Source organism: Entelurus aequoreus, linkage group LG05, assembly GCF_033978785.1.
Source record: "Entelurus aequoreus isolate RoL-2023_Sb linkage group LG05, RoL_Eaeq_v1.1, whole genome shotgun sequence".
Taxonomy (NCBI): Eukaryota; Metazoa; Chordata; class Actinopteri; order Syngnathiformes; family Syngnathidae; genus Entelurus; species Entelurus aequoreus.
The window spans coordinates 66,880,579-66,892,948 of record NC_084735.1 but is presented as its reverse complement, the minus strand read 5'-3'; the positions used below and the strand labels follow the sequence as shown (position 1 = coordinate 66,892,948).

The 12,370-nt window shown below is 37.5% G+C and overlaps 1 protein-coding gene and 1 long non-coding RNA gene across 2 annotated transcripts in view; one reads left to right on the top strand and one right to left on the bottom strand.

Moving 5' to 3' along the window:
- Positions 1 to 12,370, top strand: part of LOC133650920 (sodium- and chloride-dependent GABA transporter 2-like) — a 67,629-nt gene that overhangs the window by 270 nt on the left and 54,989 nt on the right. The window contains exons 2-5 of the mRNA XM_062048693.1: positions 51 to 185; positions 4,803 to 4,943; positions 5,051 to 5,138; positions 5,257 to 5,389. Coding sequence (XP_061904677.1) covers positions 51 to 185; positions 4,803 to 4,943; positions 5,051 to 5,138; positions 5,257 to 5,389 — 497 coding nt within the window. The remainder of the gene's footprint in view (positions 1 to 50; positions 186 to 4,802; positions 4,944 to 5,050; positions 5,139 to 5,256; positions 5,390 to 12,370) is intronic.
- Positions 5,044 to 8,548, bottom strand: LOC133650924 (uncharacterized). Its single transcript, XR_009826336.1, has 3 exons — positions 8,441 to 8,548; positions 8,274 to 8,330; positions 5,044 to 5,355 (listed from the first exon to the last, which is right to left on the bottom strand). It is a non-coding gene; the product is annotated as an uncharacterized LOC133650924 (long non-coding RNA).

Genomic DNA, 12,370 nt, shown 5'->3' with positions numbered 1-12,370 from the left:
ATTATTATTCCATAATACAGCTGGCTCTAATCTGGATTAATTCATTTTAGGTGTGTTCTTCATCCCGTACGTTTTGTTCATGGTCACCTGCGGGATTCCACTGTTTTTCCTGGAGACCGCGTTAGGACAGTACACCAATCAGGGTGGGATTACATGCTGGAGGAAGATCTGTCCACTTTTTGAAGGTGTGTGCTTTTATTCACGTCAATGAAGCGCAATTTGGCTTGTCGCTTGTTATTATTGAAGGGTTTAGCGCCGTTTTGTGACTTTTTAGACCTAGACCAGGGGTAAGGAACCTATGGCTCTGGGGCCAGATGTGGCTCTTTTGATGACTGCATCTGGCTCTCAGATAAATCTTAGCTGACATTGCTTAACACGATAAGTAATGAATAATGCCGCTGGTAATCACAGTGTTAAAAATAACGTTCAAAATATAAAACATTCTCATTCATTTTAATCCATCCATCCGTTTTCTACCGCACCTGTTCAAGAAGTCGCATTATTGGTAAGAAGTATTTGATTTATTATTGATTAGCTTCAGAATAACAATGTTATTAAAAATAATAACTCTAAAAATGTTAGTCTTACTTAAAAATACACGCATTTAGTTGTATTCAGTGTTAAAAAAATATGATATGACTCTCACGGAAATACATTTTAAAATCTTTTGCTTTCATGGCTCTCTCAGCCAAAAAGGTTCCCGACCCCTGACCTAGACGGACTTTATTTGATCCACAAGGGAAATTGTTCCACACAGTAGCACAGTTACAAAAGGATGGAAAGGATAATGCAGGTGTAAAGTAGACTAAAAGTGTACCATAGTAGCAATATAAAATGTAACATATGTAATATTTACATATTATATATACCAGGGGTGTCAAACTCATTTTAGATCGGGCGGGGCACATGGAGAAAAACATACTCCCAAGTGGGCCGCACTGGTAAAATCACGGCACGATAACTTAAAAATAAAGACAAGTTCAAATTGTTTTCTTTGTTTAAAAATAGAACAAGCACATTCTGAAAATGTACAAATCATGTTGTTTTGTTTGTTTTTACACTTACGTGTTGCGGTAAATAGTATTCTATCTTTGTCGTTATTTATACTTTCTGAATAAATTATGTGCTAATGTTCATCAGTCAACCCATTGGTGTTAATTTTCAATCTATCAAGATAAAAACATTATAGCCAAATCAAATTACAGCATGTTATTTGTGTAGTTTGATAATTTTCCTCGACTGCTGTACTATAACATCATGTGGTTTATTTTGTACATATGTAGCATCATCTACAAAGATACAAAGAATTGCTATTGCGACATCCAGTGGACACATTTAGAACAGCAGTTTCTTTCATAAAAAACATTTTAGGTTAATTTTTATACTTAGCAAACTCATCCCGCGGGCCGGATAAAACCTGTTTGCGGGCCTGATCCGGCCCTCGGTCCAGCACCTCTGGTATATACAGTATATAGCAGGGGTCACCAACCTTTTTGAAACCAAGGGCTACTTCTTGGGTACTGATTAATGCGAAGGGCTACCAGTTTGATACACACTTAAATAAATTGCCAGAAGTAGCCAATTTGCTCAATTTACCTTTAACTCTGTTATTATTAATAATTAATTATATTTATCTTTGTGGAAACACTGATCATCTTAATGATTTCTCACAATAAATATATATAGAAACAGATAAATATCAATATGCAACACTTTATTTTTATATTTTCTCTAAATGCACGTTTTTCAAATAGAACATTTTCAAATGATCACTTCTAAGACAGTCTTGTGAAATCACAATATCCCATTTTAACTAGCTAGCCACTAACATTTTTTAACAAATCATGAATTACTTTGCACCATGTTTGTACAAATAATAACTCATGTAAAATACAAAAGTAAACTCTCAAATTTTTAAATCATGTCACACTTTGAACTGGACACCAAATCTGTTATCTGTTTCTTTGTCAGTTAGTGGGAAGCCTGGCATTGCATGCTGTTAACTAGTGTGTTGTACTCTGGTGTGTAACTTGACACTGCAACTCTGAGTGAGTCTTGCAGATGTGCATCAGTGAGGCGTGTTCTGTGTTTGTTCTTGATGAAGTTCATGTCAGAAAAGGCTGATTCACAAAGATAAGATTTTTCCTCATTGTTTGCGGAACCTTCTTAATCTTTTGGACATATTTTCACAGCAATCTGGCCTTAAGCTTAATTATGATAAATGTAAAATGTTAAGGATCGGAAATCTAAAGGGAACGTCCTTTCGAATGGAATGCAAAGTGCCTGTTTTGTGGACAGATGGACCAGCTAACATACTTCGTGTTGTTGTCCCAGAAAATCTGGAAGATCTAGGCTCAGTAAATTATGATAATCGACTAAGAAAGCTGGACAAAATTATGCAATTATGGAAAGGGAAATCCCTAACCTTGTATGGTAAAATGTCTATTGCCAACTCGTTAATTATTCCTCAATTTATTTATTTGTTTTTGTCATTACCAGCTCCATCACAAAACTTTTTCAAGATTTATGAGCGGAGGGTCTTCGATTTTGTCTGGAACGGCAAACCAGAAAAGATTAAAAGAAAGGTTTTGTACAAAGAGTATGAATATGGGGGCCTGAAACTTCTCAACCTTGAAGCTATGTGTCTGTCTTTAAAAGCATCAATTGTTCCAAAGATGTATTTAAACATTGAGTGGTACACAAATGTCCTGTTGGACAAAAAACATGTACTGTATCAAAAGAAATTGTATCCTTTTTTACAAGTGATCCCCTCCCAGAGAGTCTGCTGGGAAACATGGCGGGGTTCATAAAGGAAACAATCCACTCATAGTGGTGTTTTCAATTTTATGTGCCAGAAAAAAGAGACGATATTTTGCAGCAGTTAATATGGATGAACTCTAATATTGTAATAGATGGAAAGCCTTTCTTTTGGAAAAATATGTTTGAAAGAGGAATCATTTTTGTCAATGATATTATCAATGAGAATGGTAAAATTATGAAGTATGATGAATTTAGAGCTATGTATGGTGATGCTTGCTCAAGCTTTTCATTTTATCAACTAACTGGAGTAATTGGGAAAAGATGGAATCAAATAAATAATTATGGAACTACTAAATTTTTAGTTTGTAAACCTCTAATAAGAAATTCTAGTTGGCAAAAAGGAACTAAAATAAATAGAAAAAGATATAATTTTTATTTAATAAAGAAATCTTTGAAGGCTGCCTCATACAACACAAATGGAAAATGGGAGGACTTTTTTGACTGCCCGTTGCCATGGGATGCCATATTCAAACTAATCTATAAAACCACTATCGATGTGCAAAATCGTTATTTTCAAATTAAAATTATTTATAACTTCTTACCCACAGGGAAAATGTTAAAATTATGGAATATGACAGAGTCAGATGATTGCCGATTTTGTTGTCAGGAGCCTGAATCCACCCTGCATTTGTTTTGGTATTGTCATATTGTGTCTTTGTTTTGGGTGGAAGTTGAAAAAATTTGTTTAAGGATTGGTTTGTTTATGAAGCTTAATGTGGTTTCTGTTATTTTAGGAGAGTTCATTGACAATCATGATTTAGTCAATTTAATTATAGTACTCGGTAAAATGTTTATTTTTGAGGCCAAAAACAGATATTCACTTAGTATTACTTTCTTTAAAAAATGTATTCAGTATTTTCTAATTTTAGAAAGTTACATGGTTGAAAACGATAATGATGCCAAAAAACATTAAAGAAAAGATGAGAAGTCCTCAAAGGCTTATTTTGAAAGTATAATTATGTTTATAGATTATATGATATCTGTTGTTGTGTTCCCTAATTTGAGTGACCTGGACATAATCTGGACTGTACATAAATGCTTATTTTGAAAATGTAATTTTGTTTATAAATTATATGCAATCTGTTGTGTTCCCTAATTTTTTTCTGTGTACATGAATGAAGGTGTGTGTTGCTGAGTCCGACTTGGACATTATCTGGACTGGGCCTGGTTTAAAAAACCCTTTAAACAAATCTAATTTCATTGACAACCTGGTCTGTTGAAGATAAGGCCCTTTTTTAAAAAATAAAATAAAATAAGATAAATAAATAAAAAACATTTTCTTGGATAAAAAAGAAAGTAAAACAATATAAAAATAATTACATAAAAAATTGTAATTAATAAGAATGTTAGTGGACCAGCAGCCTATACAATCATGTGTGCTTCAGGGACTGTGTCCCTTGCAGATGTGTTGTCTATGTTGTGGGAACCAGAATATTGGTAGCAGAAAGAAATAACCCCTTTTGTGTGAGTGGGTGTGGATGAGTGTGCATGGGGGAGGTTGTTTGGGTTGATGCACTGATTGAAAGTGTATCTTGTGTTTTTTCTATGTAGATTTCATTTTAAAAAAAAAAAAAAAAAAAAATTTTTTTTTTTTTTTTTTTTTTTTACATATTTTTTATTTTTTATTTTTTTTAAGAACAGGCCCGCGGGCGACTCATCTGGTCCTTACGGGCGACCTGGTGCCCGCGGGCACCGCGTTGGTGACCCCTGGTATATAGTATATACTGATATTATATTATATTAGTATATGATATATACAATATAACAATTCCCAATTACCATGTACAATATTACAGTATATATATAACAGCTGCAGCAAAAGAAAAAAGGGCAGCATAAAATAGAAAGTAGATCCAGCAGAAAATATACATTATAAACAAAGAGAGGTAGCTAACATAGAGGTGGTCAGGTAATAGACAGATATCATCTATTGCTGTATGGCGAGTGATTATACAGCTGATTAAACAACTCTTTGCATGCAGGCATGGGCTATGCAAGTCACCTCATCATTGCATTCGGCGCCACTTCCTACATTGTTATCATTGCCTGGGCATTCTTTTACCTCTTCTCCTCCTTCGGTGCCGACTTGCCTTGGGCCACATGTGGACACGAGTGGAACACAGGTGGGTGATCCCTGCAAGAAAGAGCCCGACTTCATCACCTTATTATTTAAACGTAGATTTTGCACTTTTTTTGTTGCTGTACTTGCCTTGCTTCCTCACACTTGTAGAGTCATGCCTGGATGTCAGCCTTGTGAATCAGAGCCTCAGAGTGACACACAGACACAACAGCACTCTGCCGGTTGTAGAGTTCTGGCAGTAAGAGCGTTCTCACTTTCTCTATCCTCCCTGTCATCCCTCAATCATTTTCCCATCACTCTTGTTGGTTGTCGCCCTCGCCATGGCCACCATTTCCCCCTGTGCTCTCCACATGCAGGCGGAGAGTGCTGAAAATCTCCGGTGGTATCGAGGAGGTGGGCAGCCTGAGGTGGGAACTGGCCCTGTGCCTCATCCTGGCCTGGATCATCTGCTACTTCTGCGTTTGGAAGGGAATCAAGTCCACAGGGAAGGTAAGATGCCGCATTTACTTTGAGTCACAGTGGAACCTCAAAAAGTTGAATATGTGTTCATGTTTCCCCAATGCCAAATGAAATAAATTGCATACATTTTATAAACTTTACAGGCAATGCTTTTAAGGGGACCTATCATGCAAATCAAACTTTTCTTACCTATTTGTACCTGTTGTTGTGTATTTGAGATCTGCATAAGTCCCGGGAATTTGTAATCAAACCATGGAAGCATTGCGGAGATATTTATAAAACAATCTTGCCGTCCTTCATACTTCCCTTTAAACGAGCCATTTGGAATGTCCTCTGTCCTATGACGTTTTCTGACGTCGTAGTCAATAAGCTCCTTCTTTTTCGCTAGCCTCTTGTGGGGCAGACTGGTTCGTACGTGCACATGCATCCTCCGCCGTTGCCATTTCTAATACAAAGTTCAAACTTAGTCTGTCAGTGGACTCCATATGAAAGCGCTATAAAACTACAACATAGCTGACGAGGGAAAGACGCTGTTAAAGTGGGGGCACGTAAATAAGGCCGCGCACAAAACGGTGCATCCTGAAGAGACGGTCGGAAAGCGGCTTGAAAAAGGTCTGTAAAACATCATTTATGCAACATTTTGACCAAAGGAAGTGCAGAAAAAAATCACAATATGACCCCTTGAAGTAGAAATTCAATATTTATGCTGTTTTACAAGCAGGGGCGTAGCACCAAATTCTGGGCCCCCATACATCAGACTCCTAAAAGGCCCCCACATCCCACCCTAAATGCAACACACACACACACACACACACACACACACACACACACACACACACACACACACACACACACACACACACACACACACACACACACACACACACACACAAATTGCGTATGTTTACATGCAATACAAATGTTTTACTGCATGGATTTGGTTGAAATCAGCCTTTTAAAACAAGTAACATTTAGATTGTTTACTTTTAAAAGATGGGATTAACAAAATTAAAACATATCTCCATAAACCCCCCTGAATAATTTGATTTTGTTTAAAAAAAAAGTAAGTTACAAAAAAAATTGTTTTACAAAACGTGCCAACAAATTAATTTTAAAGTGGCTAGAATATATTACCTGTCATCATTCACTTAAATATGATTCCAAATCTGTCAAGTTTTTTCTTTACCTCAGAGTGTAGATATTAGCTGACACACATAGGAATACCATCAGTGGATAGTACAAATCATGTTAATACACCATTAGTTTTACGACTATAGTGATATTAGTGTAAGTCCTGGGAGTTAAGTCCCGCCCTGTGTTCGTAATTTAATCGAGGGTCCTTGAATGCACCAGTTATGGGCAATTAGATGCAAAAGTGAAACATGTACATAACTTTCTCTCATGCTGCTACTGACAGATGTATCATACAAACCCCGTTTCCATATGAGTTGGGAAATTGTGTTAGATGTAAATATAAACGGAATACAATGATTTGCAAATCCTTTTCAACCCATATTCAATTGAATGCACTACAAAGACAAGATATTTGATGTTCAAACTCATAAACTTTTTTTTTGTTTTGCAAATAATAATTAACTTAGAATTTCATGGCTGCAACACGTGCCAAAGTAGTTGGGAAAGGGCATGTTCGCCACTGTGTTACATGGCCTTTCCTTTTAACAACACTCAGTAAACGTTTGGGAACTGAGGAGACACATTTTTTAAGCTTCTCAGGTGGAAATAATTCCCATTCTTGCTTGATGTACAGCTTAAGTTGTTCAACAGTCTGGGGGTCTCCGTTGTGGTATTTTAGGCTTCATAATGTTGCTTTCGGTCTCCCCTAGAGGGGGGGGGGGGGGGGTTACCCACATATGCGGTCCTCTCCAAGGTTTCTCATAGTCATTCACCGACGTCCCACTGGGGTGAGTTTTTCCTTGCCCGTATGTGGGCTCTGTACAGAGGATGTCGTTGTGGCTTGTACAGCCCTTTGAGACACTTGTGATTTAGGGCTATATAAATAAACATTGATTGATTGATTGATTGATAATGCGCCACACATTTTCAATGGGAGACAGGTCTGGACTACAGGCAGGCCAGTCTAGTACCTGCACTCTTTTACTATGAAGCCACGTTGATGTAACACGTGGTTGATGAGCATTCCTCAACTTTATCAGTATTTATTGCCACCTTTCCCAACTTCTTTGTCATGTGTTGCTGGCATCAAATTCTAAAGTTAATGATTATTTGCAAAAAAAAAAATGTTTATCAGTTTGAACATCAAATATGTTGTCTTTGTAGCATATTCAACTGAATATGGGTTGAAAATGATTTGCAAATCATTGTATTCCGTTTATATTTACATCTAACACAATTTCCCAACTCATATGAAAACGGGGTTTGTATTTTTGTGTGTTTGAAGTTAGGTTTACCGCTATCCAGGTTGAACAAACCATTTTTTATTTTTATAAATTCTAGGTAGTCTTTGACATTCTTAATTTGATTTAAGCAACCTTATTATTGAACTTCCACAGGTATATTGAATGTATGTGAACATTGAAGATTTTTTAAAATTTGATAAATTACATATTTAAATGGCAGCAGAAAAATTCTGCCTTTTACAAAAACACAAGTCGCCCCTGTGCTTGGGGCCTCGGTACAATATCCCCACTTCGACGCCTTTGCAAGTGTAAAGATAACTATACAATATAAGTAAAATAAAGTAAAACTACTCACCTCTTCAAGACACCTGACAACCACATAACACTTTGTTTCAAGGTGCAACCTGTCTCCATCATTAAACAGTTTTATCAAGTGGCAGGCAATTTTTTAAATTCCAACTTTTATAGCTGTCATACATGTGTAAAGAACATTTAAACACTGTATAATAAAAGCATGATAAAGTAAAACTACTTACACTCTTAGACATGTTTGTTCCAGACAAAAACTGTCACCATCATACAACCTCGACTATCTGTGCAGACAATGTTTTGAGATAACAATTCAACATTCATAGCATGGCATGAATGTGTAAAGACAAGTTAAACACTGTGTAATAAATCTAAAATAAGTAAAACTACTCACCCTTTCATGACATCCAACAGGCACATTGCAATGCTTTGTTCCAGACTTAAACTGTCACCAGCATAAAACCTTTTAACACCGCCGTCATACAGGTATGAAGGAAAGTTCAGCCTTGGTAAATCAAATTAAAATAAAGCAGAATGACTTACTCCTTAATGATAGAGAGGCAATAAGAAGGCATTTATAGAGTGGAGTTTATAGGTAAATATTGCTGGAATTAATATATTTCAGTGTGTCAACAGGCATTTATAATACATCAGGTGTGACTGTGAGTGTGAATGTTGTCTGTCTATCTGTGTTGGCCCTGTGAGGAGGTGGCGACTTGTCCAGGGTGTACCCCGCCTTCCGCACGAATGCAGCTGAGATAGGCTCCAGCACCCCCCGCTACTCCAAAAGGGACAAGCGGTAGAAAATGGATGGATGGATTCTAATGCTTATATTGTACAGCCCACAGACCTAATACAGTAAGTTTCTGGTTGTCATTATTCTTTGTCTACCCTGAAAAAAAAAGGAACGCACACTTCTGGACTTAATCTTTTAGATGCTCACCGAGCTAAAGTCTCACAAGGTTCTTAGTTTGACTGTCGGGGCATATTTTTCCAGAATATGTTGGCTAAATTTTAAATTTCTTTGACGTGGAAGGTTCCACTGTATCCTGTTTGCTTCGACCTAATGTGACTTTTGCCCATCGAGTGCACGCCCACTAGAAATATGTAAAGTCAAATGAGATGTTCTGTCCCAGTAGGCACAAGACATTGATACGTCAATTATACATACATCTGTTAGGATTTGATCAAGGAGGTGACCCCAGGATGCAGAGACGGGAGGCGAGGTTGAATTACAAAATTTAATGAGTCCAAAAAGTGTAACAAAAAGCCATGGGGCAGAAGTGCACACCATGAATAAGCAAACAAATGCAGGTTCCTTAGTGGTCGGCAGGGGAAAAGGCCAGGGCGCACTGAGCTCAACAAAAGGTCCTACACAAAATCCTCTATACCTCAGGGAGGCTAAGAAGTAGTGATGGGTCCGGCAACACCGATGCATCGGCGCATGCGTCGAGCTCATAGAGCGATACCCTGTGTCGGTGCGCGTATCGCTTTTAGAAAGTCACGTGACCGAACACGAGCTGTTTTGGTCACGTGACCGCTCATGAGCTGTTCTGGTCACGTGACCGCTCATGAACTGTATCGCACTGACGCCTGCGCGCCAAACTGTGTTTATTAGGAAGCGGCGCAATGCGTGTTGTTGACGAACACCGTTAGGGCCGCTTGTTGTCACTGTCACTCAAAGTTGCATTTCAAAATTACACAGAATAAATGTGTTTATTTTGTTTAGAATTCAGATGGGTTTGATTTGGTGCGCGGCATATATTGGCTGTGCGCGGAGGACGCTTGAGCACTGCGCAATTGCGCAGGCGCGCACCTTAGAGGGAACGTTGCTCACAGGGCACAGAGGAGGCGTCAGTGCGATACAGTTTGCGTATCGGTCACGTGACCAAAGCAGCTCATGATCGGTCACGTGACTTTCTAAAAGCGGTACGCGCACCGACACAGGGTTTCGCTCTATGAGCTCGACGCATGCGCCGATGCATCTGTGTTGCAAGACCCATCACTACTGTTACTAGAGAAGGTACAGGAATGACGGCGTGGCGAAGTTGGTAGAGTGGCCGTGCCAGCAATCGGAGGGTTGCTGGTTACTGGGGTTCAATCCCCACCTTCTACCATCCTAGTCACGATACATGTTCACATTATTTGACTGTATCTAAAAAAGATAAAAATATATTTTTATTTAAATGAAGATATGAAATAATCCTAAATGAAATACAATGACTTGGTTTATATTATTGTATATACTAGGTCAGGGGTCACCAACGCGGTGCCCGCGGGCACCAGGTCGCCCGTAAGGACCAGATGAGTCGCCCGCGGGCCTGTTCTAAAAAAAATTTAAAAAAAAAAAAAAAAAAAAAAAATTGTTTTCTTTTTTTTTTTTCTTTAAATTAAATCGACATAGAAAAAACACAAGATACACTTTCAATCAGTGCATCAACTCATCCACACCCACTCACACAAAAGGGGTTATTTCTTTCCAATATTCTGGTTCCCACAACATAGACAACACATCTGCAAGGGACACAGTCCCTGAAGCACACATGATTGTATAGGCTGCTGGTCCACTAAAATTTTCATTAATTACTATTTTTTATGTAATTATTTTTATATTGTTTTACTTTCTTTTTTATCCAAGAAAATGTTTTTTATTTATTTATCTTATTTTATTTTATTTTTAAAAAAAGGGCCTTAACAGACCAGGGGCCGTACTTATCAAGCTTCTTAGAATTACTCCTAAGAAGTCTGCTAAGAGTTGACTTAAGAGTAAATAAATTATTCGCTGAAAGCTGCACTTAAAAGTTAGTTATCAAGCGTCTTACTCACACTTTCAGCGAAGTGTAGGACTGAATCTTAAGTGTCACACTCAGAGCTGAATTACGACATTACTATGTGCCGTAAACGGAATTTTAGGTGACGTCATTTCTGTGTCCATAGAAATGACCAATCACGGAAGGGAATCCGTTGTCTAAGAATAAAGAAATATCTTGGAAATATTTAAGTGGACAATGGGAGTGTATATTTTGACAATAAACTGCAAAATAATACAAAACAAACTAGTCCCCGCCGGCACTCACACTACCGCTCCCTCTCTTCTATCGCCCACACACTCACTGACGTCACTCACCTCACGGCCACACACATACGCTACTGTCATAAAATTTTCTTTCCAATTCATTAATTAGGCAACTAATTTGAAACTGGTGTGGGTGGCTCTATATATACTAGCCCACTGCAGACACATGCAGAAATCAACAAGGAATGGAAAAGTATTAAATCTGTGACAAAAATAATATCCGCTCTGTCTAAACGATACCGTTTGATCAGCTGCTCATCATCAAAAAAACAACAACATTGTTCCGTTCCCTGAACGTTCGCGCACGTCTCTCTCGCCTCAGTGCCATCCCCTGCTGGCAACTCCTAACCACTTAAGACACCTCTGAAGGTCTCTTAAATATCGTGGAGAGTAGGAGTGATTCTTAGACTTAAGAACGTTGATAAAAAGCTTTTATTCTTAAGTTTGAGAGTAGGACTAAATTTCGCAAATTCTCAGGACTTAAGTGTAAAATGGCACTCTAAGAAGCTTGATAAGTACGGCCCCAGGTTGTCAATGAAATTAGATTTGTTTAAAGGGTTTTTTAAACCAGGCCCAGTCCAGATAATGTCCAAGTCGGACTCAGCAACACACACCTTCATAAATGTACACAGAAAAAAATTAGGGAACACAACAGATTGCATATAATTTATAAACAAAATTACATTTTCAAAATAAGCATTTATGTACAGTCCAGATTATGTCCAGGTCACTCAAATTAGGGAACACAACAACAGATATCATATAATCTATAAACATAATTATACTTTCAAAATAAGCCTTTGAGGACTTCTCATCTTTTTTTTAATGTTTTTTGGCATCATTATCGTTTTCAACCATGTAACTTTCTAAAGTTAGAAAATACTGAATAAATGTTTTAAAGAAAGTAATACTAAGTGAATATCTGTTTTTGGCCTTAAAAATAAACATTTTACAGAGTACTATAATTAAATTGACTAAATCATGATTGTCAATGAACTCTCCTAAAATAACAGAAACCACATTAAGCTTCATAAACAAACCAATCCTTAAACACATTTTTTCAAATTCCACCCAAAACAAAGACACAATATGACAATACCAAAACAAATGCAGGGTGGATTCAGGCTCCTGACAACAAAATCGGCAATCATCTGACTCTGTCATATTCCATAATTTTAACATTTTCCCTGTGGGTAAGAAGTTATAAAGAATTTTAATTTGAAAATAACGATTTTGCACATCGATAGT